General features: G+C 50.0%; 1 protein-coding gene across 2 annotated transcripts; it reads left to right on the top strand.

Moving 5' to 3' along the window:
• On the top strand, window positions 1-24,775 carry AXIN2 (axin 2). 2 transcript variants are annotated; one of them, XM_032129051.1, is made up of 11 exons: window positions 1-75; window positions 1,065-1,995; window positions 7,860-8,000; window positions 13,286-13,388; window positions 15,206-15,346; window positions 15,525-16,021; window positions 16,138-16,317; window positions 16,602-16,820; window positions 17,346-17,441; window positions 18,801-18,968; window positions 23,020-24,775. In XM_032129051.1, exons 2-11 carry the CDS (start codon window positions 1,172-1,174, stop codon window positions 23,144-23,146), a joined length of 2,496 nt encoding a protein of 831 aa, XP_031984942.1. In that variant the 5' UTR covers window positions 1-75; window positions 1,065-1,171; the 3' UTR covers window positions 23,147-24,775. The 2 variants fall into 2 exon arrangements, with proteins under 2 accessions (XP_031984942.1, XP_031984941.1); XM_032129050.1 differs by having other exon boundaries at window positions 16,135-16,317.
• The last annotated feature ends 1,594 nt before the right edge of the window (window positions 24,776-26,369 follow it).

Below are 26,369 nucleotides of genomic sequence, written 5' to 3'. Positions count from 1 at the left end.
AGCGGGTGCAGCCTGCGCGCTGCCGGCGGCGGGGAGCGGCGCGGCCGCGGGCGCGCAGCGAGCTCCGGCTCGGCGGTGAGTGGCAACTTCGGGGGCGGCGGCCGCCGCTTCTTCTGCTTTAGATACGGATTTTTCTCCTAATTTCAATTATTTTCTTAAAATTTTTTTGATATTTTTTGGGGGGTGCCCGCGCTGCCGCCCTCCGCGGGCGCGGAGCCTCCGCGCTGCCCGTGCCCGCCCGGGCTCGGCTGTTGCTCGCGGCTCGGAGGCTCCAAGTCACTCCAGACTTTTTTCCCCCCCTTTCCTTCCCCCCCACCCCCAGCTCCGGCTCCGACCTCCCTCTTCCCAGCCCGTCGCCATTTCTGGAGCAGGTTTATTATTATTATTATTACTATTATTATTATTATTATTTTGCACGCCGGGAAGCCCCGGGCTGGGGGCTGCCCCCCTCCGACCCCCCCTTTCCCATTTATTGCCCCTTTTCCAGAGCCGGGGTTGATGTCCCCGGCTCTAGGGGGGATGCGGGGGGCCCGGGATGCCCCGCAGCGCCCAGGTACGGCCTCCTCGCCTTAACCCACCCCCAGGGGTGCTTTTTTGGAAGAGGGGGGTCCCTGCTCCAGCCTGATTCCCGCAGAGAAGCGCCCCAAAATCGCTCCTCGCGGAGGGGGGACACACGGGACACACGCGTGTCCGGCAGCGCGGGGCGGAGGGGGCGCGGGGGGAGCGGGGCTGGGGTGAGGGGCAAATGGAAACCAGATGCCGGGGCGGACACCCCCGCGCCAGCCCCGGCCCCGCTAAAAGTGCGCCGGGAGTTCAGCGGAGCGGATCTGATAGTCGCGATCGGGCTGGCGATAGAGCCGCGCTCCCTCTGCCCTGCCTCCCTCTCTTCTTTTCTTTCTTCCTTTTTTTTTCTTTTTCTTTTTTTTTTTTTTTTTTTTTTGTGTGTGAGGAGTTGAAAAGCCTGTTTACTTTTTGTCTTTGATGTTGGGAGGATCTGGTTTTGATTAGATCAATACTCCTTTTTTCTCCCCCCCCCCCCCCCTTTTTTTTTTTCCCCTTTGCAGAGAGGAGGCTCCGAGGATCCCCTGCTGACTCCAGGCAGAGGCAGGCAGAGGCGCAAGGCAGCTCCTGAAGCAACTGGGAGCCCCTCTCCCCAGCGAACTCCGGAGCCATGAGCAGCGCCGCGGTCCTCGCCCACCTCCCAGACCCCAGCAGCAGCTTCAGGGAAGACGCCCCCCGACCCCCTGTCCCGGGGGAGGAAGGAGAAGCACCATGCCTGCAACTCGCCAGCTCGTTTCTCCCCAAAAGCCAAAGCTTCAAGGCCATGCCGGTGCCTCCTGCCCCGCGGAGGAATGAGAACGGACTCGGGGAGCCGGAGGGCAGCGCGTCCCCAGACTCCCCTCTAGCCAGATGGACCAAATCCTTGCATTCCCTGTTGGGAGATCAAGATGGTGCCTATCTTTTTCGGACCTTTCTGGAAAGGGAAAAATGTGTGGATACCTTAGACTTCTGGTTTGCCTGCAATGGCTTCAGGCAGATGGACCTTAAGGATACCAAAACTTTACGAGTAGCCAAAGCTATTTACAAAAGGTACATCGAGAACAACAGCATCGTCTCCAAGCAGCTCAAACCTGCTACCAAGACCTACATAAGGGACAGCATCAAGAAGCAGCAGATAGATTCCATCATGTTTGATCAGGCACAGACTGAGATTCAGACTGTGATGGAGGAAAATGCTTACCAGATGTTTTTAACTTCTGATATATACCTCGAATATGTACGGAGTGGAGGAGAGAATCCTGCTTACATGAACAGCAATGGACTGGGGAGCTTAAAAGTTGTCTGTGGCTATCTCCCGACCTTGAATGAAGAAGAGGAATGGAGCTGTGCAGACTTTAAAAACAAAATCTTGCCTTCGGTAGTTGGACTATCCAGCAAGATGTTGAGGGTTACAGCAAATGTCAGAGCCACGGAAACGATTGAGAACGGATACAGGTAAGGGAACCCCTGGAAATTGTGCTTTGTTTTAACTTTTAAGGACTTTGAGAGTGTTTTTCAGAAGGTTGTTGGGATGGGAATCAAGGGGAGGCTGGGTTTCCTGAAGGGCTGGGAGCACAGCTGCTTCCCCACACCTCCAAACACTGGAATTTGTGGGGTGTTGTCTGAGCGTGGGGTTTTCCCCCCTCTACAGAGGAAAACAAGATCCTGTGCTCTGAAGCCCTATTGGCTCTTTCAGTTCTTTTATAGATCAAAAACTTCATAGCAGCTATGTCCTCCGGACATACGTTAATTATTGGTTCAACTTTCAAACCTATTAAGAGCAGTAGTGGAGTGGATCATAGAGACACATGAATAATGTAACCTACCAGTTCCCCAGCTCCACCGTCAACCGGTGTTTAACGCTGTTGGTTATGTGGGAAGCAATTGTGCGGTCGTGGAAGAGGAAATGTGTGCACTGACTGCATCAAACTCTGCAACTTGGGCAGAATCTGCCTTTGACTCTGTGTGTGTGTGATGTGCAGCCTCTCCATCGCATGGGGTGTTGGTGTCATGTCAGAGCCATCTAGGGTGGCTTTGAGCCAGTGCATACAGGAGGATACTTAAAATTTGAGTGTTTAAGGTGGTAGAGGCATTCCAGGTGTGGAGTAACAGATGTTTGGTAGGTCTTTGGTGCTCTCATGTTGGCCATGAGCTCAGAGTTAAACTCCTTAAGAGGCGGTGGTGCCGATAGGGATGTAGGGACGTTGTGTGGTGACAGGTTGTCCTTGTGCCCTGGTCCTGGGGTGCATCTGCATTGCCGGAGCCTTCTCTTTTGTTGGACATGTTGATGGCACAGCAGTGTGAGGGTGAGGAGAGTAAGAGCCATCTCGAAGTGCAGTGGGGGATGGGAAGGAGAGACTCTGATGAGCAAATGATGAGTTGTATAATCCTCTGAAAATGTATTCTTTCCTCTCCCCACCCTTGCCATAAATGTGGATTGTTGAATCAGGGCTGAGAGGAGAGGGCTCTGCTGCAGATGTGCGCTCTCCTCCGCCGGCCCGGGAGCCTGGGGGTTGGTATGGTGAGTGTTTGACATGTCGTTTACAGGAATTTTGAGAGTGTGTCTGTGATTCATGGACATCAAAGGGCATCGGGCTTCTCCCGGGGAGGCTTTGCTGGGGCGCTCCTCTCCTGCCCCCGGAGAGCTTCCAGCTGTGCCGGGCTTCCTGGTGCCGTGGGGTGCTTGGCAGGGTCCCCCCTGCCCGGGAGGGTGCTCCGGAGCCAGAGCCCTCTTTGGTCCTCTCCCTGTGCTGGAGGCTGTCCTGCCAGCGGGGAGGGATGAGGTGCTGGGTGTGGGGACAGAAGGGATGAGCTCCATCCCGGCGTGGCCTCTGGACCCCTCCTGCCGGGGGCTGCGGGGGGGCAGCGTTGGCAGCTGGTCTGTGGAGGACTTGGGCTTTGGGATCCTCATCTCGTGCCTGAGTGTTGCTGCCTGAGCATCTGCTGTTCTCCAGAACTTGGTTTGAACTGCTGCCCTTCGCTGGCTTTCCAGGAGGGGGATGTTTGATGCTTTTATCTCTGAGCCTTTGTTGGGATTCAGAGCTGGAAGGGCTTGGCTGTATGTTCTACCAGAGCTGCAGGCCCTGCTAAACCCACATGTGCCTTGTCCAGGAGAGCTCTTGCAGCGCCGTGGCTGCTTGCCTGATTAGTGCTGGGCTTTTTTTCCTTTTCTTTTTTTTCCCCCCCTTTCTTTTCTTTTTTTGTCCAGGGATTAATGCAGCTTGCTCCTCACATGTCAGATCTACCCTCCTAGGACATTAGGTAGTGCGTTTTGCTTTGATCACCTTCTGTTGAATTTCCAGGAGCTTTTGCTCTCCATGGGGCCAAGAGATCTCAATGCAAAGAGAGGGGAGGTCAAGCTGAGATGCTGCTCAGTTCCTCCCGTTTGTGAAGCCACTTGTGCGTGCATGTGCTCGAAGCTGATGAGCATATGGATGGGTTATCTCTCATCACTCAGCATTTAGGATCGTGGCTAGGATTGGAACTGAAGCTTGCACAAAGTCTTTCCTGGTGAGTGGCCAAACCACGCCTCCCTCATGTGTATGTTGGAATTAAGGAATTTCTGCTCAGTGTGCTCTGGTTTTGAAGGGCTGTGCAGGCTCTGGCCATTCGCTTCGGTGGGTTTCAATGTGATTATCCCAGCAAAAGCCGGCAGCCCTGGGCTGAGCCCACCTGACAGTGGGAGCGCAGCGATCTCAGGCCAGCCTGGTGTTTGCATGGGAGACCACCTGGGAATCCCAGGGCACGGAGTCATGGCCAAACCCATGGCAAATGGGGAGACCGCAGGAACCGGACAAGTTGAAAGACTTTGTTTGGCCCCAGCGCCGGTGATGGACAGGAACAGGAGAAGTCAAGTGAAAACACAGAGTTTGCACCTGGCTGGGGAGCAGGCACTTGCAAACTGCTGGCTGTATATTTGGAGCCCTAATACAGGGAATATTTTAAAAGCAGGACCTCCCTCTTGTCCTCCCAGGCAACTCCCCTCCCCTCTGGGCTGTGGTGTGGTTAAAACTGGCCTCCTCCCGCTGCTGTGCTGGACCTGGCCCCATGCTCCAGGAATTCCAGCTATTATTTATACGCGCTTCTAAATTTATCACGCACGACTTTGTGTACACAGAGAGCGCCTCTTTCTTTGCTGTGCCGCTGGGGTAACGTGGGTTCGTTCAGCCCAAGGTGGACTCATCTGCCTCCCATTAGGCTCTAACATCAGTGGGGCTGGCCTTGCTGGGGGAAGGCTGGGGCTTGCAGATGGCCTTCTGCCGGCTCCCAGTGCTTCCTGGCCTTTGAAAGAACCCGCTGGTGCAGCTCCTTGTGTGTGAAGTTATTGGAACTAAGTTTGGCTTCAATTATCAAAGTAAATGATGCCATTGTAAAGCTATGCTCAAAGCAGTGTTCTACAATTAGAGCGTGAGAGCTGTGATTAACATAGTTGTGTTAAAAATTTTTTTTTTTCAGGTTTGTGCATGTGTGGTTTTTTTACTTTTTTTTTTTAGTGTTTTTAAACCCATGGTTGCCCAATGATGTTTGTCCCAAGAAAATACTTAATGAGATTCAATGCTGCCTCCAACTGCTCCTTGTACAGTTTTTCTCTCTGTGTGTAAGTCTGTGGTTTGACCTGCCCAAGTGCTTTTATTCTAAAAGCAATCTGACAATAAAAACACCCCTGCACTCTGAAACTGCACCCTCATAACAGGGGATACAACCAGCAGCCCCCCTGAAATTTTCATGGCATTATAATACCTCTGATATGGCCGTTGCCTAACATAGCAGAGAGAGTTACATGCTGTGTGTCATCGCATCAAGATAAGAATAGGCTGAGAAACATCAGACATTCTCCTTGAAGCTTCAGAGCAACTGCTACCTGACAGCTGAAAACACTTTGCATATTGAGTTTGGAGCTGGGCTGTGTTTGTGTGTGCAGCATCTGTGGCAGGAGACCACCACTTTCCCTGGAATTTAAAACCCTCACAGGCAACTTGATGCATCTGGGTGCAATTACTGGAGTAAGGTGGTCAAATTAAAAGGGGAAAAACCCCCCAAAAACATGAAACATATCAAAACAGCCCCCACTGGTTTTCTGAAAGGATGGGGAGATTTCTGTGGGGCAGTGTTGGATGTGGAGCAGGGATGAGGACTTTAAAAATACCCCTTTAGGGGTTATTATTTTTTTTTTTGTCCATGAGGTGTTGGTAGGTGAATGATGCTGCAGCCCTGCTGGGAAGATGAGTTAGTTGTGGCCACTTTCTCTAGTTACATCTTTGGACACACCTCCTCTCCCTGTGCCATACCCATACGGACCCGCTGCCTCCGCCCCCAGCTCAGCCTCTGCAGGAATCCTTCTGTGAGAACAGCGTGGCAGATCCACCCCCTGGGTGTGACAGGGGTGACTGACAGACACCTCCCAGCAAGGTGCTGGTCCTGTGCTAGGGAGCATCCTGCACCCCTGAGCCTCATGGAGCATCCTGAGCCTTGTGGTCCTCAGATGCAGTCTCAGGACCTGAGATGGTTTCAAATCAAAAAGTGGGAAGAGCTGCATCCCTTACACATTGACCTAAAAGCCCCCCAGGGGCGTAGGAAGGGTCTCTGGGACTGCACATCCCCCTGATCCAGAGCAGAAGACTCCATGGTTTTTAGAGGAACTTTCTTGTAGTAGCAGCAGGATAACGTTGCTTTCACCCACATGTGGAATTAATTTATCTTTGAAGATTTAACTTCTTTCCTGTGGCATTCCTTACTATCTCATTTTTTTCCCCTTCTTCTTCTTCTTCTTCCCAGATCTATAGTTTTTAACATCTTGATCTCCCCATCAAAAGTGCCTTGGCCTCCTTGGAAAGGAATGCAACCCCGGCTGGGCTGAATACCTGCCTGCAGCCAGCCCCACGCTGCTCATACCAGAGAGGCCCATCTTCCCCACCAGCCTTCCCCCTCCTTTTTCAATTTTTTTTTCCGTCCCCTTATTTTTTAAAAACCTTTAAAAGCCGTGCTGAGGCTCCTGCTTTTGGTGCTGGGCGAGGAAGGCTGGGGTGATGGGGACACAGGGATGAGGATGGAGATGGAGAGCAGAGAAGTGGGAGGACATTGCTGTCACTTAAACCCAGCTGGTCCCTCCAGCCCCAGGGGGGCAGGGAGATGGAAAGCCCATAAAAAAAAACCTGCCGAGCCTGCTGGCACATTCCTTAGGCCCCCAAGTCCTGGGTAAGTGGCCCTAATTATTAAAATCAGCAGTCCTTATCAGATGACAAGGCCTTTTGCTTTGATATACAAAGGCAGAAGCTTAACAACCCCATCTTGCCCTGGAAGAGGAACAAAATGTGCACCTTAACATGCGGCTTTCAAACCTCCCTGCATAATCCCCTTATCACCTGCCAGGATATGTATATTGATCCTGGCTGGGAAGTTGGAGTGATGGAGGCAGCGGGCAGGGGGATGCCCAGGACCCCCCCTTCTGCAGTGACCCTGCCATGCTGACCTGGCCCTGCTCCATCTCAGCCCGTGTTTTCACAGGACTGCTCCTGGGTGCTCAGCTCAAACATCCAGGCTTGGCTTTGGGTTTGCTTGTCTGGGTGAAGCCAGAGGTGTCGGGGTCAGTAGCCCATGTGCCCATTAATACAACCTGCTGGCCTCTCCTCACGTTCCCCCATCCATCCTCCTCTTCCCCACCCAACTTTATGCCAAAAAAACATTAGTAGGAGGTTCTCCTAAAAACGGGGACTTTTTGTTGTGCGTTTTTATAGTGCCAGGAAGGTGGCATCCATCTTTGGGAGGCCGAGCCTGGGACAGCAGATCTCGGCCGTGCCCTGTGCCTCTGACACGTGGGGGTCCTGCCCCTGTAGTTCCAGGCAGTTCTCTTGGTTCAGGCAACACAGACATCAGTAACTTGTGTTCCCAAAGGGATCCTAACCCTTGTCTTCAGAGTAGAACTAATCCTTGTTAGCGGTTCCTCATGGCTTTCAGTGGGACTTGAGCTGTGAACTTCCTGGATTTTCCCTGCTGGTGCCAACAGCAAAACTCCTGCTGACCTCAGCAATGCAGCATCAAGCCTTAAGGACTGAGTTTTTCAGGGTATCAGAGGATGTAGACATGCTTCCTGGGATTTTCTAGAGTGCTTTAGAAGATGCTAAAAGTCTTTAAAGTTGGGCTCAGGGCGTGTTTAGACAGAGCATCCTGGTTTAGGCAGTGTGCTGGCTGAGGTCTGAGCAGCGGATGGTTGGCTGGTTCTGAAGAGGTTGAGCAGGCGGTGAGTGTGGTTCTCATAAGGATGGTGCTGCCATGAAGCCTGAGACTGTCTGGTAACTGGATTCCTGTTCTGCCTGTCCCAGGTCCTTCAAGAGGAATGACCCCGTTAACCCCTACCACGTGAACTCGGGCTATGTCTTCGCGCCGGCCACCAGCGCTAACGACAGCGAGATCTCCAGCGATGCCCTGACGGACGACTCCATGTCGATGACGGACAGCAGCGTGTGAGTATCTGGTGCTGGCCACATTTTGGGATGGGACACCTGTAAATCAGCTGTGCTGATGCTCCATGGGGCTTAGGGGACTGATGGGTCATCACCCTGCTCGACCCAAAGGAGTTGTGTGCCCCAACCAGGGCATGGCAGCCTCTCTTTCCTCAGGTATAGGATGAAGGGAAATAATGAATCTCTCTCTTGCCATTCTGCAACTGCAGCTGAGCAAACATGTTCTGTCCTGGCCCATGGTGCTGCCTGACTAACCCAAGGAGCGAATCAATCTCCCTGAGCCTTTGTCTTAAGGCCAGGCTTCCTTAACTAGTTATCAGTCATCAAAGAGAAGGAGATAACTTCCTGTAGGAAGTACTTTCTGTAATTAACGTTCTTCATTAATGTCAGAATGTACATTAATAGGGCCAGTGACCTGAAGGGGCAAATAGCTGCTCGTCTAGCGTGGCTGGGGCAGTCTTCAAAGAGCCCTTTGGATGAGCTGCATGGATCGGGTCTGGGTGTTTCAGGAGCATAGAGGGATGAGAGATGATGCTGTGGCTGAGCCCAGGAATTGCAGGATATGTCTTCTCCTGGCTGCTGAGGAGTGTGCAGCTGGGAGCAAGGTTTGACTGTCAGTTTGCTTTCCCCAGCAGGAGGGAGGTGGGGCTTTTGTTTCTGTAGAAGGGACAGTGAGACTCAGTGGTCCTAAGGACCATTTTCTTCAGCTGAGCAGTAGACAGATCTTGCTCTTAGTGTTTCATGATCTTCACTTAAGTGCAGGTGCTCTAGAAAAGCCCACCTGTAAACAGAGTGCTGCATTGCTGGTCTTTCATCTTGAAACTTCTCCAGTGTCTGTGTCAGACATGTCCAGTGGTCCCTGTGTGCTCCTCAGAGAGATTTTCATGCTGGGTTTTTAAAGTCAACATGCATGAAGATACACAACAGAAAACAGGATTTACCAAAAATCCTCAATGCATTAAAAAAAGCTCTTTTTTATTTCTTTTTTTTTAAGGCACATGCGTGTTTTGAACTGATATTACGGAAAAAAATAGCTTGTTGTCCCAGTAGATTCCCTTATTGAACAATATTGGCATTAAATAAAAGAGCTGAATCATAGGGTGACTTCTTTATTTCTTCTTACTGGCTCTGGTTGTATGTGATCATGTGTCAACAGAGCATTCATTGGGTTAGTCATTTCTGGACCAGTGTAGGGTCACTTGGGATTCACAGGGCTAGGATTATACCCTCTCTTCACAGCAATGCCAATTGTAGGCCTTATACAGATGAGAGCACTGAGTGAGAAATAAAGTGCATGGTGGATGAAAGGCTTAACTGAATCGCTTTCAGCCCATTGTTAGTCCAGGGGAGCTTAGCGGGGATGAGAGGGCAGCAGCCCGCTTTGAAATTTGCTTGAACAAGTGAATAGGAGCTCCCCATAAAGCAGCGCCTGAAAGGAGCTGCCTGTTTTTTCCTGCCGTAACAATGGCCCGCGCAGGCTGTGAGAGTTTGGGGAAGCTTGGCTGATTAAACTGCCCGCAGCTCCAGGTTGGGGGGCGGCGGGGAGGCCCGGGGGTGGCAGAAAGGGAGATTTCCTGCTGCACAACCCGTCCCCTGTGCCCCCCGGGCCATGCTCTGGCCCTGGGGCTGGGAGCGGGCTGGGTTCTGGGTGCTTTTGGAAGTGGGAGAGGTAAACTGGCAGCTCTGGAGGCTGGGCTTAAAGTTAAGGTTGATGTAAAACTTCCTCTGCAGAGGAGAAGGGCTGCTGCCAGCATCTCTGTAGAACAATTGGGATTCGCGGGCACTCCTGGCACCGGCTCTGCTGAGAGCTGGAGGTGTTGGGAGTGTTTTGGGGGCACAAAGCCACCCTGGCTGAGCCCGGGTGCTCGGCCTGTCAGGTTTTATCCCCCGGAACAGGGGACCTGAGCTTGTTCTGTTCCAGCAGTGCAAATGCAAATTAGTTGTTTTGGCTCATACTGGTATCAACTAAAGAGGAAAAACTTGTTCTGGAAAAGTCTGTCAGACACAGCAGTAAAGTGAGTTTGGAGCTTTGGTTTTTTTTTTTAATAAATCTAAGTCAGAACTGCACTGGGACTAGGAGAAATCTCCAAATAATGCATTATCTGCCTTTTTTATTTTATTCCAGAAGCCAGGGACCAGTCTGTCCCTATATATTTTGTAATAGCCACAAAACATCATGCAAATTTCTATTTCCATTTCTTGATTGGGGGGGAAGGAAAGGGGATTTTTTTTTTTATTTGCTTATATCTTATTTATGGATTTACTTTGGACACAGGGGAATGCTGCTGAGCAAACTTCAAATATTACCTTATCTTACAAACCAGGCTTTTGATGTTGGCAAGATCAGAGGCTTGTTTCAGAGCCGTTGCCAAATGAAGATGGGAGTGAATGCATATGCGCATGAGTCTGATATTTCAAAGCAGCAGTAAAACTACATTCAGGTTAGGTCAGGCACATCTGAGTCAAAAGGCTAAGATAATTGGCTCAGCTTAAATGGCAGCTGACTGGGTAGAAGACTTCAAACTAGTGTTTCCCCCAGAAACAGATTGGCTTAGCCCCAGCCTGGTTAGCTGAAATGTTTATAATTAAACTCTACTATTTAGTGCCTCAACTCTGTAGCTCTTCAGCTCGAAGCTTTCAGTAGCCAAGAAAGTGAGTGCAAATGTTGGCTGTTGGAGCAGGGGGAGAGGTGGCACCTGGAGAGCTGGGGTTAACCCTTGGCCTGCCCCAAAACCTCTGGCCAAGTTCAGCCCTTTCATTTCAAGGGTGCTTTCTCCTGCTTAGCAGCATCAGGGTTCCCCCTGCCCCCCATATCTCTTGCCAGACTAATCCTGGCTCCAGCTCCATCCATCTGTCCCTCCTGCAGTCAGGGGTCACTTGTTGGTCACCTCTTCAACCCTGGCCTTGTCCATTTTCACCCCGTTTTCTAGGAGAGGGTTTAGACAGTAAAGTGGCTGCTAAAGTCCCTTCCCTTTCCCCAGGCTGACTTCCCCAAGCTGCTCCATAGCCTTCCCATCCCAGAGAAATACCTCTGGGTTTTTTAATTTTTTTTTTTTTATTCTGCACGTTGTTACAAGTTGCAGAATTGTTCTGCCAAGGCAGGGCTGTGGAAGCAGGGAGCTGGAGGTTTGGTGTGGGGCTCTCAGCTGTAACCAGAGGAATTTTAGGGGAAAGGAGCAGTTTCTGTATCAACCTGAATGAGTGCAAATCTTAAAGTGAGGAGCCCACACTGTCGGGTCAGCATTGCTTTTCCTCCTCCTCTACAAGTGAGTCCCCACTCCTGCTCCATAGCCTGTCCCAGAACTGTCCCTTCGGGCAGAGATGTTCCCTGTGGAGCTGGGAACTTGGGGATACCCCACAGGGAAGATGTGTGCTGCAGCAGAGGGGTTGGGGACAGCATCTCATGCTTGCAGAGCTGGAGGGAGGTGGGGAGTGTGGGAGGGCTGCAGGGCTCCCTGGTTGTATCCCTGGGGTGGACACACAGCTGCTTCCCTGCTCCTCCCCATCTGGCCTCTTGGACTTCCATGGACAGAGAACACCTCCTTTTCCACTGAGTGTGTTAATGGGATTCATCCCATGGGTCCATGTGCTCATGCTGGCATTTTTACTTAGCTTTGAAATGCCTGTTTTACTGGGCATTCCCTTTGCCGAAGGTCATCCCTAAGAGACCCTTGTCTCGGGAAGCCCTGGTTAACAAACACATCTCTGAAGGTACAGGTGCTTTGATTTTCACCTTAGATTTTGGTTTTCCCCCATCCTCCCCCAAAACTAAGACATGTCATGTGCCTCAAGCCCCATTGCCCCATGGGTTTGTGGAGCTGAAAAGCTTCATGGGGCAAAGGAGAGGTGCTTGGTGGCCACCAGTGGCTGTATTGGCTGTTCTGTGCTGGGCTGCTCCTCCAGAAAGCTGCTGGAGCGCTGCGTTGTGCAGTGGGGACATGGGGACAATCAGCTCCGTTCACTTTCCATGTTACATGTGCGCAGAAACTGTGTCTAGAGGAGGTTGGTGCTCATCTTGTGGCATCAAGGGCCTCCCAGCATGCTCGTTTTTATTATCAAGATTTTTCCAAGTTTATTAAGATGACATCGTTCTGATCCTTCACTCCAGGCTTCACAGCTTAATCTTGCTCATTAAGGCAATTTAATGGCAACTGAAGGCTTTGGCCAAGATCTTCACAAAATTCTGCCATCGCCTGCTTCAAGCTTTGAGTGGTGGCATCTGATCATCCTCCTCCAGGGGAGGGACGTGGTGTCTCTGGGAAGGTGTTCCTGTGTGCCAGTGTGTGTCCACCATCACTGTGGCCACAGGAGGGGACATGCAGGGACACTGTGCCACGTTGGCTCCTCTGGCAGCAGCGTGGGGCCGGCGTTGTCTGCTCCTCCTTGTGCTGGAGTTATTTTCTCCTCTCAGGAGATGAGTCAGGTGTGGGGGCAGGTGGATGAAAGGGATGGCACCGGAGATCAAGGTTACTGAGGCAGTCTGAAGGAAGTGGTGGAATGAGACATTCAGGATCTCCAGGCATGCTCTTTCAGCTGGCCCTGCTGTCTGTGCAAGGCCCTTTCATCCTCACTGGGGTAATTTTTTGCATGGCTGGGTGAAGATGCCCTGTGGGACATCCCTGGAGTGGGATGTGCAGGGGGCTGGTCCCACTGGAGAGCCTTGAGCTCCTGGCCTGGTCCCTCCTCGTGGCTTCCAGGCAGGAGCTGGGGTGGCTGTGGGGAGCAGTGTCCAGAGGACAGGCCATGGCCATGCTCACGCCTTGCGATGTCCTGGGCCGGCCAGCCAGCCTCGGGGCTGGGGAAACATGCTGGATCTTAAATGGGACTAGAGTTGGGGAGCAGCCTCTGCATGGCCATCCATCCTCAACCTCTTCCTTGTTTCCACTGTACCAGCACTCCACAGGGTGTTCCAGAGCTTGAGGAACATTATGGTCCTAGAGAGCATAATTGGATGGGGGAAAAGCTAAAATTAAAGGTCAGAAGCAGAAACCTGGTGTTGGAAGAGCCTTGGAAGTGAAGCTGATGGGATCTTTGGACGTCTGCCCATGTGGAGTTGCCTTCAGCTTTTCAGCTTTTGCTTAATTACTGCACATCCATGTGCATCCTTTGGTGACACAGGCATTTCCCACACCGCCGGATGTTTGAGGCTTCAGGTGGCATCCAGAGGGCTCAGCACCTCTGGGAACGAGGGCCTGCGGCTGCCTGGGTGGTTCCAGAGGGGATGCAGAAGTATCTCAGAGCATGGGGACAGCCCCAGCTGACAGTGGCCTCTCTTCCATGTGCAGAGATGGGATCCCCCCGTACAGAATTGGGAGCAAGAAGCAGCTCCAGCGGGAAATGCACCGGAGCGTCAAGGCCAACGGTCAAGTTTCTCTACCTCATTTTCCGGTGAGTCCAGGCGGGAGCTGCCATGGGAAAGGCTGGGACTGGGAGCAGGGGAGGGGAGCATTTCCATCCCAGGGTGATGCCAGAGGAGAGGTGCTGCTTGGTGTTGGGCAGGAGCCATGTGCCCTCAGCATCGTTCCAAAACCCTGCTTGTGCACAGTCACATCTTGGTCCTTCCTGAAACCAGCTGCGAATTAGGAGTTTTCAGGGGCACTGAATTTGTCCTGTTGGTTAAATCCCAAGTGGAGATGTCCTGTTTGTGGGAGCCTTGGCTCTGGCCGCCACCGTGATACCCCTGCAGTGCTGAGCAGGGCTTGGCCTCATGCACATCGCTGACAAGAGCTGGGTGTCTGTGAGCTGGAGGGAGCAGGATCTCCCGAAAGAGAGAATTGGCAGCAGATCCGTGTCTGGCTTTGAGGGGATCCGATGCGCGGTGCTGCCCTGCTCTTGAAAATTAACTCACTGACTTGCTAATTCTGTTGACTTGCAGCCTCTCGATTCCTGCAGTGAATAAACTGTTTACACAGACAAGTATAAACTTATCTTGTCTTGAGATTAATATGCTAAAATTCCTCTTTCTGCTGTCTTAAGCAGCAAGAAGTCATAGATGATATTTCTGGTGGAAGGGGGGGGTGGTTTGTGTGGTTTTTCTTTTTGGTATTTTTTTTTCCCTTCCTTCCTAAAGAAAGTTCTATAGCCTGAGCTTGTAAATTAGATTATTTTGTCCCAGGGCGTGCAAATCGACTTTCTCTGTAAGGCAGTGCTTTGATCAGGGACTGAATAGAGCCAGCTTGTGTAAGAGTGACAATTTCCAGCAGAGTGGCCTTTTTCTACCCTCACATCATTTCTGGAGCTAAGTGGTTGCCGGAGAGAGGCCCCACCTCATCTGGTGGGTAGTATGTGAAAGAGTTGGCAGTTCAGCTTTCTGCTTTCGGGGGGGGGGGAAAGAGGGAGAGTGGGGGTGAGGAGTGGGGTGCATGGGGATGGCAGGAGGGAGGGCAGAGTCAAGTGGGTGGTTTCTTTTTCCATCTTTTTTTTTTTTCTTTCCTCCCCTTTTCCTGCCATGTTTGCTTCTTTTGGCAGAAATTCACGTTTTGCCTTTTTATATTCTGCACTTGATTTGGAGATGTTCCCTTTTTCCCTTGATAGATCTGCTTGAGGCAGCCAAGCTCAGCAGTGTAGCACTGCTAGCCTGCAGCAGCTTTCTTCATTTTCTGTACAAAGAGATGGAGGGGGGGGAAGAGATCTAGGACACTGTTGAGACAACACTACCTCAAAGGTGCCCAGTGTGTAGCCAGGAAATAAATTACCAGCACTTCTCTGATCTGCAACCGTTTGACTTCTTTTTTTTTTTTTTCCCCTCCTTTCCCTTTTTCTCCCCCATCTTATTTTTTTTAATTTCCAACTCCTTTCTGTTTATACTCACTTTATTCCTTTAGTTAAAGTCTCTCCCTCCCACCTCAGAGGTTTTTTTTTTTGTTTTTTTTTTGATGTTTGACAACAGTCTTTGAAGATTTTCTACTTCAGAGTAGCTACTGATGGGCTGGTTGTACTACAGAGAGAACAAGCGGGGTTCCTCAGAGTGCGACCAACTGCTCCTGCCGAAGGCAAACGCTGGTGGGGAGGATGTCACTCCATGAGGCCACAGCACTAGCTCATAAAAATCCAGAGCAGACCATGCCTAGTTGCGGTTGTCTTTTCATCCAAACATGGAGACACAACAAGCGTAGCGGGGCCGGCGATGCCGCAGCGGCGAAGCGCCCGCGCCCCACACCACCCGCTAAACATTGCCTTGTGCCTTCTGTCCCCGCTCCTTGTAGAGGACCCACCGGCTTCCCAAGGAGATGACCCCGGTGGAGCCAGCTGCCTTCGCTGCCGAGCTCATTTCCCGGCTGGAGAAGCTGAAGCAGGAGCAGGAGACCATGGACTGTCTGGAGGAGAGGCTGCAGCAGATCAAGGAGGTAGGAGGATTAGCATTCCCAGAGCTCCACGTGCCACCCAGCCGGGCGGGAGGGGGCCGTTCCCTGCCCGCGGCGGGAGCGCGCCGCGGTTCCCGGGACAGCGGGGGGGACATCCCAGCGCGCGCCTTGCCAGCTCCCGGCCCCTTCCATTCATTCCCTGCCATCCCTTGTCTGGCAGGACGAGGAGAAGGAGGGCGCCGAGCTCCCCACCAGCCTGCAGAGCAGTCGGGACATGGCCAACCCCCAGCACCCCCAGCACCCGCTGTCGCTCCTGCCCTCGGGCAGCTACGAGGAGGACCCCCAGGCCATCCTGGACGAGCACCTCTCCCGTGTGCTGAAGACCCCTGGCTGCCAATCGCCCGGCGTGGGCCGGCACAGCCCCCGCGCCCGCTCGCCTGACCGCCTGCCCACGGGCAAGCTGCCGCCCGGCACGGCCTCGCTGGCCGCCTGCGCCCTGGTGGGCAAGGGCTTCATCACCAAGCAGACCACCAAGCACGTCCACCACCACTACATCCACCACCACACCGTGCCCAAAACGAAGGAGCAGATCGAGGCCGAGGCGGCGCAGCGGGTGCAGTGCTGCTGCCCGGCGGGCGGCGACTACTACTGCTACCCCAAGTGCAAGGGCCACCCCAAAAACACCGACCCCCCTCTCCCTCTGCTGGAGCCCTTCGGGTAAGTCACCAGCATCTCCATTGCACCCGCCCCAAGCCATCACCCAGCATCCCGCTGTGGTGGGGCTGATGGGGATGGGGGCTGACGAGGGGATTGTCCCTTTTTGCCACCAGCAGGACGGGGACACTGCTGAAGAGGCCGGGCCGAGGAGTGGACAGCGTGGCCCTGGTGGCTGGGGACGGGGGGCTGCCCAATCCTGGTGGGATGCAGCTCCCGGGGGGCGAAGCGGATCGGGCGCAGAACGTCTGGCAGTGGATGCTGGAGAGCGAGAGACAAAATAAGCACAAGCCCCATAGGTAAATACGCAGCTGTCTACAGCAATATTGCTCCCGGTAAATATTTATATATTACATGGGCTGTCTATTTTTACAATCGCTAAAAACAAATGAGACTCTTTGCTCCTCCGGTTTAATATAAAAGCTGTTCCGCAGAACCAGAAAAACCACAAAAATGTCATGTTTTTGGCAATAAACCTCCTTTCATGTTATGACAGACTTTTGAGAGGGAGCGAGCAGAATAGGAGCTGCTATTAAAGTCATATTTTCCAGCTTTTCTAACCCGACTTCTTCCCTTCCCCAAGCACACAAAGCACAAAGAAGGCCTACAGCTCCGACTGTGCCAAGGGGGCCCCCGGCCGCCACCACCCGTGGGGGACAGGCAGCCACCCGCGTGGGGCACAGCCCGCCCACCCCTTCGTGCAGGACCCCGCCATGCCCCCGCTGACGCCGCCCAACACCCTGGCCCAGCTGGAGGAAGCGTGTCGCCGCCTGGCCGAGGTCTCCAAGCCGCAGAAGCCACGGTAACGGCCACGGGAAGGACGTTCCTCGTCCCGCCGTGGGGACAAACGGGGCTGGGGGAGGTTTGCTGGTGGGTGGACGTGGATGTGTCCTGCCCGTCCAGGCAGAGGGTCAGCCATGGGGATGTGTGATGGCACGGCCTGGCCGAGCCTGGAGGATGAGCCTCCGTGTTCCATCCGCGCCCTGCACCAGCACAAATAGTTGGAATCTGAGGCTATTACTTCCACTCTTTTGATGGCTGTAATTTGCCCATTTTTCCTCTGGGATAGGCTCCAGCTACATACCAAGTGGGGAATTGGACTGGTTATCGTTCATTTGGGTATGGAAGGATAAATTAGCCCACAGCATTTTTAATTCTTCCTTTGATTGTTTACAACATGTGAGGCTTGATACAAAGAGCGAACTTAACGACCCACAGGAGACTTCAATTAAGAAGATTGTATTTCAGCAATTTTTTTCTTAAAGTTGTTCTTTTTCTTCCTCCCCCCCCACTTCTTCCCCACTTGCTTTCCCCCTCCCCACTTCAGATGTTCGACCTCAAATCAGCAGAGGGACCGAAACCACTCCGCTGCCATTCAGGGGGGAAGCACCCCTTTCTGCAATGCAAGTCTAATGACAGAAGAGTGAGTATTGCACGTGCAGAAAGGATTGGGAAATAAATATATATATATCTCATATTTTCATTAAATGGATTGTGCTTTGAAAGGAGAGGAAATTCTTATATCTGAAATTTCGTCTTTCAAACATTCTTCTTAAAGAACAAAACATTTTCAAATCTTGTCTCTGGCTCTTTTTAACTTGCATTCCTGTAAAGTGGACAAAGATTGGATTAGTCTAATTACAGGATGGTTCTTTTAACAAGAAATCTGCTACAGAGAGGTCTAAAATGGCCTAAATAATTAAAGTTTTCTTTCTTACCCTCTTCATCTTAAGCAATGAGTAATGTTTGAAGTCCAGACTGAGCCACCTGACTAGAGCCTTTCATTTTTAATTGGTTGACCTTAAGTCCACCAGCTGTCTTTGCTAGCAGCTTTTTTTCTGAAACCACTCTACAAAGACTTAGAACAAATTAGGAAGACTAAATTACTGCGGACTAACACTTTGTGACCTTTTGACATCCCAAGTGTACATTGCCTCAGAAGCAGTTGTAGATTTGGCTGCATGGTATTCACTAGAGTGTTGCCATTTTGCTGGGTAATATTGTTTTAATCATTCTTTAAGAAGCGTTGCTTGGGTGCAAATGGCAGAATCCAGTTAATTTTAGCCTCACTGGGAAAAATAAGATTACCTGGGTGCTTGAGCTGAAGCGTCTGGTGGGGGGTTTGCTTTCTGGCCTGGTGGTTGCAGGTGGGTTTGGGCATGAGGAGAAAGCTTGGGAGATGTTTTGTGTGAGGGCAGATGAAAAGAGCCTTTAAAACCCTGGGTGTGCAATCCTGGGGCTCGCTGGGGAGGGTGAGCCCAACCTCCATCCCTCAGCTCCCTCATCCATGAGATGGTGTGAGGTCTCTGCTGTGCCATCATCCCAAGGGGGAATGGCTTCAAGCTGAAGGAGGGTGGATTTAGGTTGGATATTAGGGAGAAATTGTTGCTTGTGAGGGTGGGGAGGCCCTGGCACAGGGTGCCCAGAGCAGCTGTGGCTGCCCCTGGATCCCTGGCAGTGCCCAAGGCCAGGTTGGACAGGGCTTGGAGCAGCCTGGGACAGTGGAAGGTGTCCCTGCCCATGGCAGGGGGGTGGAATCAGATGATCTTTAAGGTCCCTTCCAACCCAAACCATTCCATGATTCCCACTGTGGAAATCAGCAAAGGGCTGTGTAAACACATCCCAACAAATTCCCAGGCAGTACAGGAATATCTGATTTTCAGGTCACACCCAGGGTATTTCTGACAGCATTCACCAACTCCACTGCTGGTTGGAGTGTGGTGAAACAGCCTGTTCTCAAATGGAAAAATAGAGGGTTTTGTGTGTGTTTTCTGTTTTGCAGTCACAAGGAGCCAAAGAAACTGCCAGTTGTTCACACCTCTCAGTCTGGTGAGCTGGTTGTCACCTATTTTTTTTGTGGAGAAGAAATTCCCTACAGGAGGATGTTAAAGGCCCAGAGCCTGACACTTGGGCACTTTAAAGAACAGCTGAGCAAAAAGGGAAATTACAGGTAAGAATGTGTGATTTGTTTGTTTAGTGTGTTACAACAAGTCAAAAGAATCAGCAGGTATTTTGCAGGGCTGCTGCAGGGACACTTTGGATTTTCAGAGGCTGTGGATCTTCTTAGTCTCTTCTCACTCAAACCAGGAGCAACGTGGAGATGGAGAGAGGTGCCTTGGCTGCAGGGCCACCTCCTCCCTGCCTCCCCAACCTTGTTCCCAGTTGCATTAGGACCTGTGCCCCAGCCCTTCTCCATAAAGCTCCAATACTGGGAAATCTGGGATGGCTTTGTGGCAAAGGCATGGAGCACTGGGATTCAGATTCCAAGCTGGGGTCAGCGTTCATCTTGGTACTGGCCTCCTCTGCTGCCTACTGTTTACTTAGCAAATTTTTGATTGGTTTTGCAATGGTGTGGCCATAAATGGGGTCAGTGATGGGCTGGGATGGTGCTGCTGAGGGACATGGAGATGGAGCTCCCTCACTATTCTCTTCATTGGGGGGGGAAAAAAGCCTCTGCCTGGCAGGGAAAGCTCCACCAGCAATACCCAGTTCCTCCTCAGAAACACCAACAAACCGTACTGGTTTGGTTTCCAGCTCCCGTCTCCCAGTTTAACCAGTTTGCTGCTTCCTCTTCTTCATTCCCATGGCAATAGCTTCACATTGGCTCCTTTTGGCTGCCCTTTCCCAGTGGATCTGGGCGCTCTTGGGATCCCCTCTTGGCTGCTTCTCCTGCAGGGCAAGCAGGAGAGGGCCATTCCAGCTATTTTTTTTGAATTTGCACTGAATTTGGTGGTGCTTCAGAGAGCTGGGTGTCTTGCCTTGTAACTGGCAGCCTCTGATTTAACCTCCAGATGGTCATTTGGGTTTGGTACAACGAATTCCCAGCTTGCTGCCCCATCAGTGGCCTCTCTCTAGCTTTGGGAAATCCGCCTGTACAGCCCAGAGGTCAGTCACCCTGGGCACTCCCAGGCTGGGGGATGCCAAGCTGGGGTCTCTCTATGGCTGTTGCACAGTGGGGCTGAAATATTCCAATTCCTTCCCAAAACCATCTTTGCAGCCCACCCAGCTGCCCTTGGATGGCACCAACCTGCAGGTACACCCAACCTGGCCATCCTGCAGGATGGTCCCTGGGCTTCTGCCACCCTTGTACCATTTTCCAGCCCCTAAAGCCTCTCCCACTGTGCTCCTCCTCATTTGCAGACCAATTTCCTTGGCCTCACCGCTGCTCTGCCACTGCCCAGTGGCTGTGTAGTCCCATCCTCCCCCAAAAAACCCTAGCTTTTTTTAATGTTTGTTTTCTGTGACATTTTTCATGTGATGCCCAAGTGTGGGGCTATGCTCCTAAAACCTCTGTGGCCCAAAAGCCCCTCCAGGTGCAATTATTTATGCCTTGTCAGACTGTAATTACTTTAGAAAATGTTTTTAAGTGACTGACAAGGATGAAACAATGTTTTGCTTAGATCTCACCCCTTTACACCTGGGTAAAGACAATACAGAAATTTATAAAAGGAACTTGGGTACGTGCCCAGTATTTTATCTTGCACAGACACAAGGTGAAACTAATTACACAAATGTGTGTACCTCCAGGGAATCATTTTGATCTCAGCTTTGACTTTTGGCTGGACTTTGAGTGAAACTGCGGGTGACCTTCAGGGGAGAGGTCCGCAGTGCCCGGAGTAGCGTGTGTGTTACGGGGAGGCACTAACTAGGCTGCTTTGGTCACATCTGGCATTGATTTCTTTTTAAGGCACATTTAATAAGCATGTCTTTGAAGCCCTTGCCTTTCATTTAATGCACAAAGACATGCAGAAATGCTCCACTCTCCAAATTCTTTATTGATTGGATCAGTTTGCGAGGCGGGTACCTCGGGCTCCCGCGATGCCAGAGCCCCGCCGGGGAAGCTCAGCCTTGGCTTTCCATCCCCCACCCCCCACCTCCCAAAAAAAAAATTCAAAAAAAGAAGGAATTAAGCAGTGATTTAATACTGATGGCGTTAACAAAAAACAAACATACAGGCACAGAAAAAAGTGGGTGGTGTCGGGTAATCTGGGGATGGCAGCGGTTCAAAACAGAGCTGCAAGGCCGGGCCCGCGCGCCTCGATTGGTGCCAGATGTCCCAAAAAATAAAATTAAAAAAAAACCCAAAAAAAAAAACCGGAGCAAAGCTTGCCACATAAAATGCGTTTCAATGGAAAGCCCATTGCTGAGCAAATAAGAGCAGAGTGACTTGTTTGAAGATGTTGTGGGGGTGGATTTTTCTTTTTCTTTTTACTTTGCCTCCTCCTTTTCTTATTTTTCCCCGTTTCTCTGTGAAATAAGGTTGTAATTATGTAAAAGGTCATAGCGTGTTTTCTCAAATAAAAATTTTGTAAACACAGCCAGGGCTTGGGCTTGGGGAGGAAGTTCTTGGGAAGAGCGGCTGTTATCTGGACAGGGGAGAGGGAAGGGAAAGTTCTTTGTAATTCATTCAAACTTTCCTTGGGTTTTTTTGGGTTTATTTCAAGGCTGCTGTCCTGGGGAATTGTGGCCTTGACCTGCAGAATGGAAGTTGGTGGGAGGTGGGCCATTGACTTCCATGAGTGTAGGCTCTGAAGGCTCAAATAATGTGTTTTTTCCTTGCTGAGCCGTTAAAGATGCAACATGTGTCAATTCTGCTTGGAATGACTACAAAAATACATCCTAACCATACCTGGACTAATTGGAGGTGGTTTCATCTCTTTGACCAAGAAGAGGGATCTTTTATCCACCTACCTAGATAATCTCAATTGTGCCCTGAAGATAAAGAGATTTGCAGGGCGATGTGACTATTTCAAAAATGCGCCATAGAACAAGTCACTAAATAAAAATGTCAGATTCCAAGGCCCTGCTGTGGCTCTTCCAGTTTTAGTAGTAAAAGTGGGCTTCATTTGATCTCCTTTGTCATCCTAAAGAAAATCATAATTACAAACCCCTTTTCCCCTGGCAAACATCTGCCAGCCCAAGTTGTCTGGAAACTACAGGGGAGGGGTTAATTTAAAAAAAAAAAAATTTTTTTAATAGATATATGTATATTTTTCTTTGTAATCCATCTGATGGAATATTTTCCATCCCTGGCAATCAGATGGCAAAGCCCTTTTCCAAGGGAAAGCAGGCATCTCCAAGGAGGTGTTCGTCGGCAGACGGACAGACTCCCTAAATGCTACCCCTCTGAATGGAAGCCCTTCATTTGTGCATATGCAATTAAGCAGCCTTAGAAGGAAGAAAGCTCCAAACGGGATAAAAGGAACCTTTAATCAAGAAGCTGAACGGTCTAATTCAGGATAATAGAGGGGTCCTTACTGTTTGACACAGGAGGGGTGGGGGTGCTTTTTGTCTCTGGGAGCGTTGGCTTCATGATCTAACGACCCGGAGCAAAAGAGCAGGAATGCAGGACACTGCTACTTGACCTCCCTGTGTCACGGCCCAGGGGCTGGACCAGGCTCTCCCACTGCTCCAGAGCCTCGGGAAGCAAAGGCAGGAGTTTCTGTCACTTAGCATGGACCCGGGAACAGGGTTGTTCCAACTCCGGGATGTTTTTTCCAGCGGGAACACCGCAGAGTTTCAGCTCCTGCGTTGCAGGAAGCTGGGATGGTTTGCTTTTAATCCATCCTTTTAATAACAGTTGCTAATTTTAATGTTGGGCTTCAGCTTTGAAACGAAAACACATGAAAGAAAGAAGGTGGGGAGAGAGGGGAACTTTAAGAATGCTTGGCTTTGAAATCCTATTTATTTATTTTTAAATGAGATATTTGACCAGAAATCACTGTGCTTTCTAATTTTCTTTATGGCTGGGGATATCCGCTGTCAGTGTGTGTAATCTACTCACTGGAGAAGCTGTTGTCACCCCTGAGGAGCATTCACAGCCCTGCTCCTTCTGTCCCATCGCATCCCTGAGGCCCTTGGGATGCTTTCAAGTCGCCGGACCTGAGCACCCCTGAGGTGTTCCTGGAGGGACATCCTTAGGAGGGAGAACTGGCAAAGCATCCTTTGCTTTTTACCTTTTGATTTTTTTTTAAACCGTGTTTTAATTCTCTTTACCACAGATACTACTTCAAAAAAGCCAGCGACGAGTTCGACTGCGGCGCGGTGTTTGAGGAGGTTTGGGAAGACGAAACCATCCTGCCCATGTACGAAGGAAGGATCCTCGGGAAAGTGGAAAGGATTGATTGATGGCATCTGTGCTTCTTAAGGAAAGTTAAGCTGGAAAAGTCTTTGGACACACAACAGTAGTGATGACAAGGAAAGAGAAAAAAAAAACAACTCTGAAGGAAAAGTTTTGAACCAATGAAGAAAAAAAAGTGAAGTCTACGAAGACTTTGCTGAATTAGCCTTAGAGGAAAAAATGGCATTTATTATTCATGAGTTGGTACTGAGATGATAAAAACCCTGGACTATTTATTAGAAACATGACCACTGTTGGCTTTTGGAGATGCAGACCGTGTTTGAGAGACTTCCATACATAATATATGATTTCCTGGGGATCTGAAATCTATGGACTAAGAGAAACTGTGTATAGCTTACCTTAACAGTAATCCTTATTGATATTTATTGAACAGTCTGTTTTCCCCTAAGTCCAGTTTTTGGATATGCTGCTTTAACAATGGAGAAGAGAGGGGCTGGGAAGTGGGGTGAGGGGAGGAAGGATTATTTTATTTTTTTACGTTTTTCCCACTATCTAAAATTTAGGAGTTTGGCGATGAGCGCATTCGTGATGATTTTTTTTTTTTTTTAAGGGGGAGGAGGGAAGGAGTGAGGTTGTGCCCAGTATTTCTCCGAGTGAAGATAAAACTTTCCTAAAGAAATAATATTAATAGTAATAATAATAAAAGACAAAATAAAAATACTGTCCTACCATTCATCTAGAGACCAGTGCATTTTAATCTATGCTGCTCTAATTTGAAATAAAGGTCTTAAACATTAACTCTATTTAGATGCAATATAACAACAACAACAGGTTATTTTGTCCATGGATTTCGGTGGGGTGAGGTTTTTGCTTTGCTGCTCAGTGGTGTCCAAGGTAGAGCAAAACCCCGAGCCTGGGAGAGCTGTAGAAGGAGCCATCCCATTCCTATGTCCATCTTTAGCACACCACGAGGTTCAAAGCCCATGTGGATTCCACAGAGCTATGGTTTTTAGCTGTTCAATGTTAGCACTACTTGTGTTTTGAGGCTGTGTAACTGCGACAGGGCGTGTTCAGCTCGGTGTGGAGCGTGTGAGTCCTTGTGTGGTGGGGTTTGGTTGGGGTTTTTTTCAGTTGGGTTTTTCTCTGCCTTGCCTTGAACACCCATGTGAGGCCGTGGGAGATGCGGGCAAAGGCTCTGGAGCTCCGCGGGGTGGGGTTTTGGGGGCAGAACAACCCTTTCCCGAGAAAGACCTTGCATTTCAACAGTTGGGTTTTGTGTTGATTAAGTTAATCTGTGCATTCTGTTTGCCATTGCTACTTTGTGTAAGTCTGTATATATTGTAGAAAATGTATGGTGGAAATATTAATACACTATCTCTAGTGTTTTTTAAATTTAATCAGTACAGTACCTGTGCCTGCATGGTGTTACAGACCATGCGTTGCCCTATATTCAGGGTTCAAGCTTTCCCTTGTTTGTTTAAGGGGTTTATGTACAAATATATTTTATGCCTTTTATTACAAGTCCTGTACTCATGACTTTTGCCATGGCATTTTGTTCTACTTATACTGTAAATTATGCATTATAAAGAGTTCCATTTAAAAAAAAATACTTGGTACAATAATTATTGTAATTAAGAGATGTAGCCTTTATTAAAATTTTATATTTTTCAAATTAATATTGTCTTGACTTTTTTTTCACCCTTAATGCCTTAAATGGGTTTTTTCCTCATCTATGGTGGTAGCTGGAAAGAGCTGGTGAGCTCTGCCCTCTCTCTCCCTGCCTTGGCAGGGGCTGTTCCTGCTAGGAAGGAGGCAAGGCAAAGGCTGGAGCTGCACCTCAGTGTGAGGATTAAATAATTTACAGCTCCTTCAGGTAACTCACCTGCAAATTTAGCCTGGTCATGCTTCCAGACTGCACTGCTGAGCTCACCTGATGGAGCCAGGGTGTGACATCCAAAGGGACGTGGTGTTCCTCAGGCTGGAGCTCCTCTCGTGGCACATGTGGTGGGTTTGGTGTTGGGTTTTGGCTACAGCCCTCCCCAGATGTGATTGAGCTGGGACTGCTCACCTGCATCCCATGCCAGAGTAAACTCGGCTTTGTGAAGCTCAGGGTAAACCCCAGCTCTGTAAAGCCCTGGCTCACGTGGCCATGTTGGCCAAGGTGAACTGGGGCGAGATGTGCTGGGTGCTGCTGAGCAGGACAAACACAGGGAGCTCCTCCCCATGTGCCTTCCCTGCACCCATATTTGTGGTACAAAGCCTATTCCGTAGCTGAATGGGCTTAATTTGTTCCTCAGGGAAGCTGCCCATCCCAGGGATGGATTTGTCTCCCAGCTGTCGCCCAGACCTTCCCTGGCTCAAGCGAGAAACGCTGGGAAAGCAATTGTGGAACTGCTTTTGGTCTGTCCTGTTGGTAACCAGAGCCAGCCCTTTGCTTCTGCCTCACCAATGGCACTGACTAGGGCTTTTTTTTTTTCTTCCCCTCTCTCCACCCTATTTTTTCTATGAGGTTTTAAATTATCTGGGTTATTTTGTGTGTTTGAGAAGACTTCATTTAAAACATCAGTAAAACTTGTATCAAAGGGCTCCACTTCACACTGAGTACACAGAGCTGGGGACTGAATCCTGCAGTTCAAGGGAGCTGCAGGCAGTTTTACACATTTAAATGGATGGTGCCTTGTTTTAAAAAAACCATCTGAAGTTCATGGGGTTCATCTTAATTGATAAGCTGGACATAACGGATGGGTGTAGGGAGACTTCAACAACATAAGGGAAGAAAGATTTTTTTTTTCCCCCTCTCTCTCTTTTTTTAGTCTACCATCAAAGGTTGGGAACTTAGCACTACATCGTAGTATTATTTTTCTTCTGCTATTAAAATGAATCACACTGTGCCTAATTCTTCTTGGGAAGATGAATGTGTTTGAGGCAGCTTGAAGCCATTCAGTGCCTCACAAGCCTTTGCATCTTTCTATCAATGTTCCAAAATACTCACCTCTGTTTTTTTGGATGTCTGTAGAAACAATATATAAAATGGCTTCAAATACATGGCAGGCTGTTTAGTGGAGATGAAAGGGTATTTGAATAGTCTTTTTAAAATGAATGAAAAGTGAATACTCTCTTCTGTTTCAATTATAAGTGGGACATGGAGCTCGTTAGACACCACCTTAATATGTGACACTCTGAAAAACGTTCACCTACCTTCAGCAGTTCAGAAACATTTTGTTTTTTAGCTTGTCTTGGGGTAAAGATCGTGATTACAGGTCTGGCATG

This window comes from Corvus moneduloides, chromosome 19, assembly GCF_009650955.1.
Source record: "Corvus moneduloides isolate bCorMon1 chromosome 19, bCorMon1.pri, whole genome shotgun sequence".
Taxonomy (NCBI): Eukaryota; Metazoa; Chordata; class Aves; order Passeriformes; family Corvidae; genus Corvus; species Corvus moneduloides.
This window is presented reverse-complemented; position numbering and strand designations above follow the sequence as displayed.

Bases quoted from the DNA above. Each gene is read 5' to 3' on its own strand.
- AXIN2 (XM_032129050.1), top strand. From the start codon at position 1,172: ATGAGCAGCGCCGCGGTCCTCGCCCACCTCCCAGACCCCAGCAGCAGC. The intron at 13,389-15,205 runs GTGAGTCCAGGC...CGCTCCTTGTAG, and splicing joins TTTCTCTACCTCATTTTCCG to AGGACCCACCGGCTTCCCAA. The intron at 16,022-16,134 runs GTAAGTCACCAG...TTTTGCCACCAG, and splicing joins CCTCTGCTGGAGCCCTTCGG to CAGGACGGGGACACTGCTGA.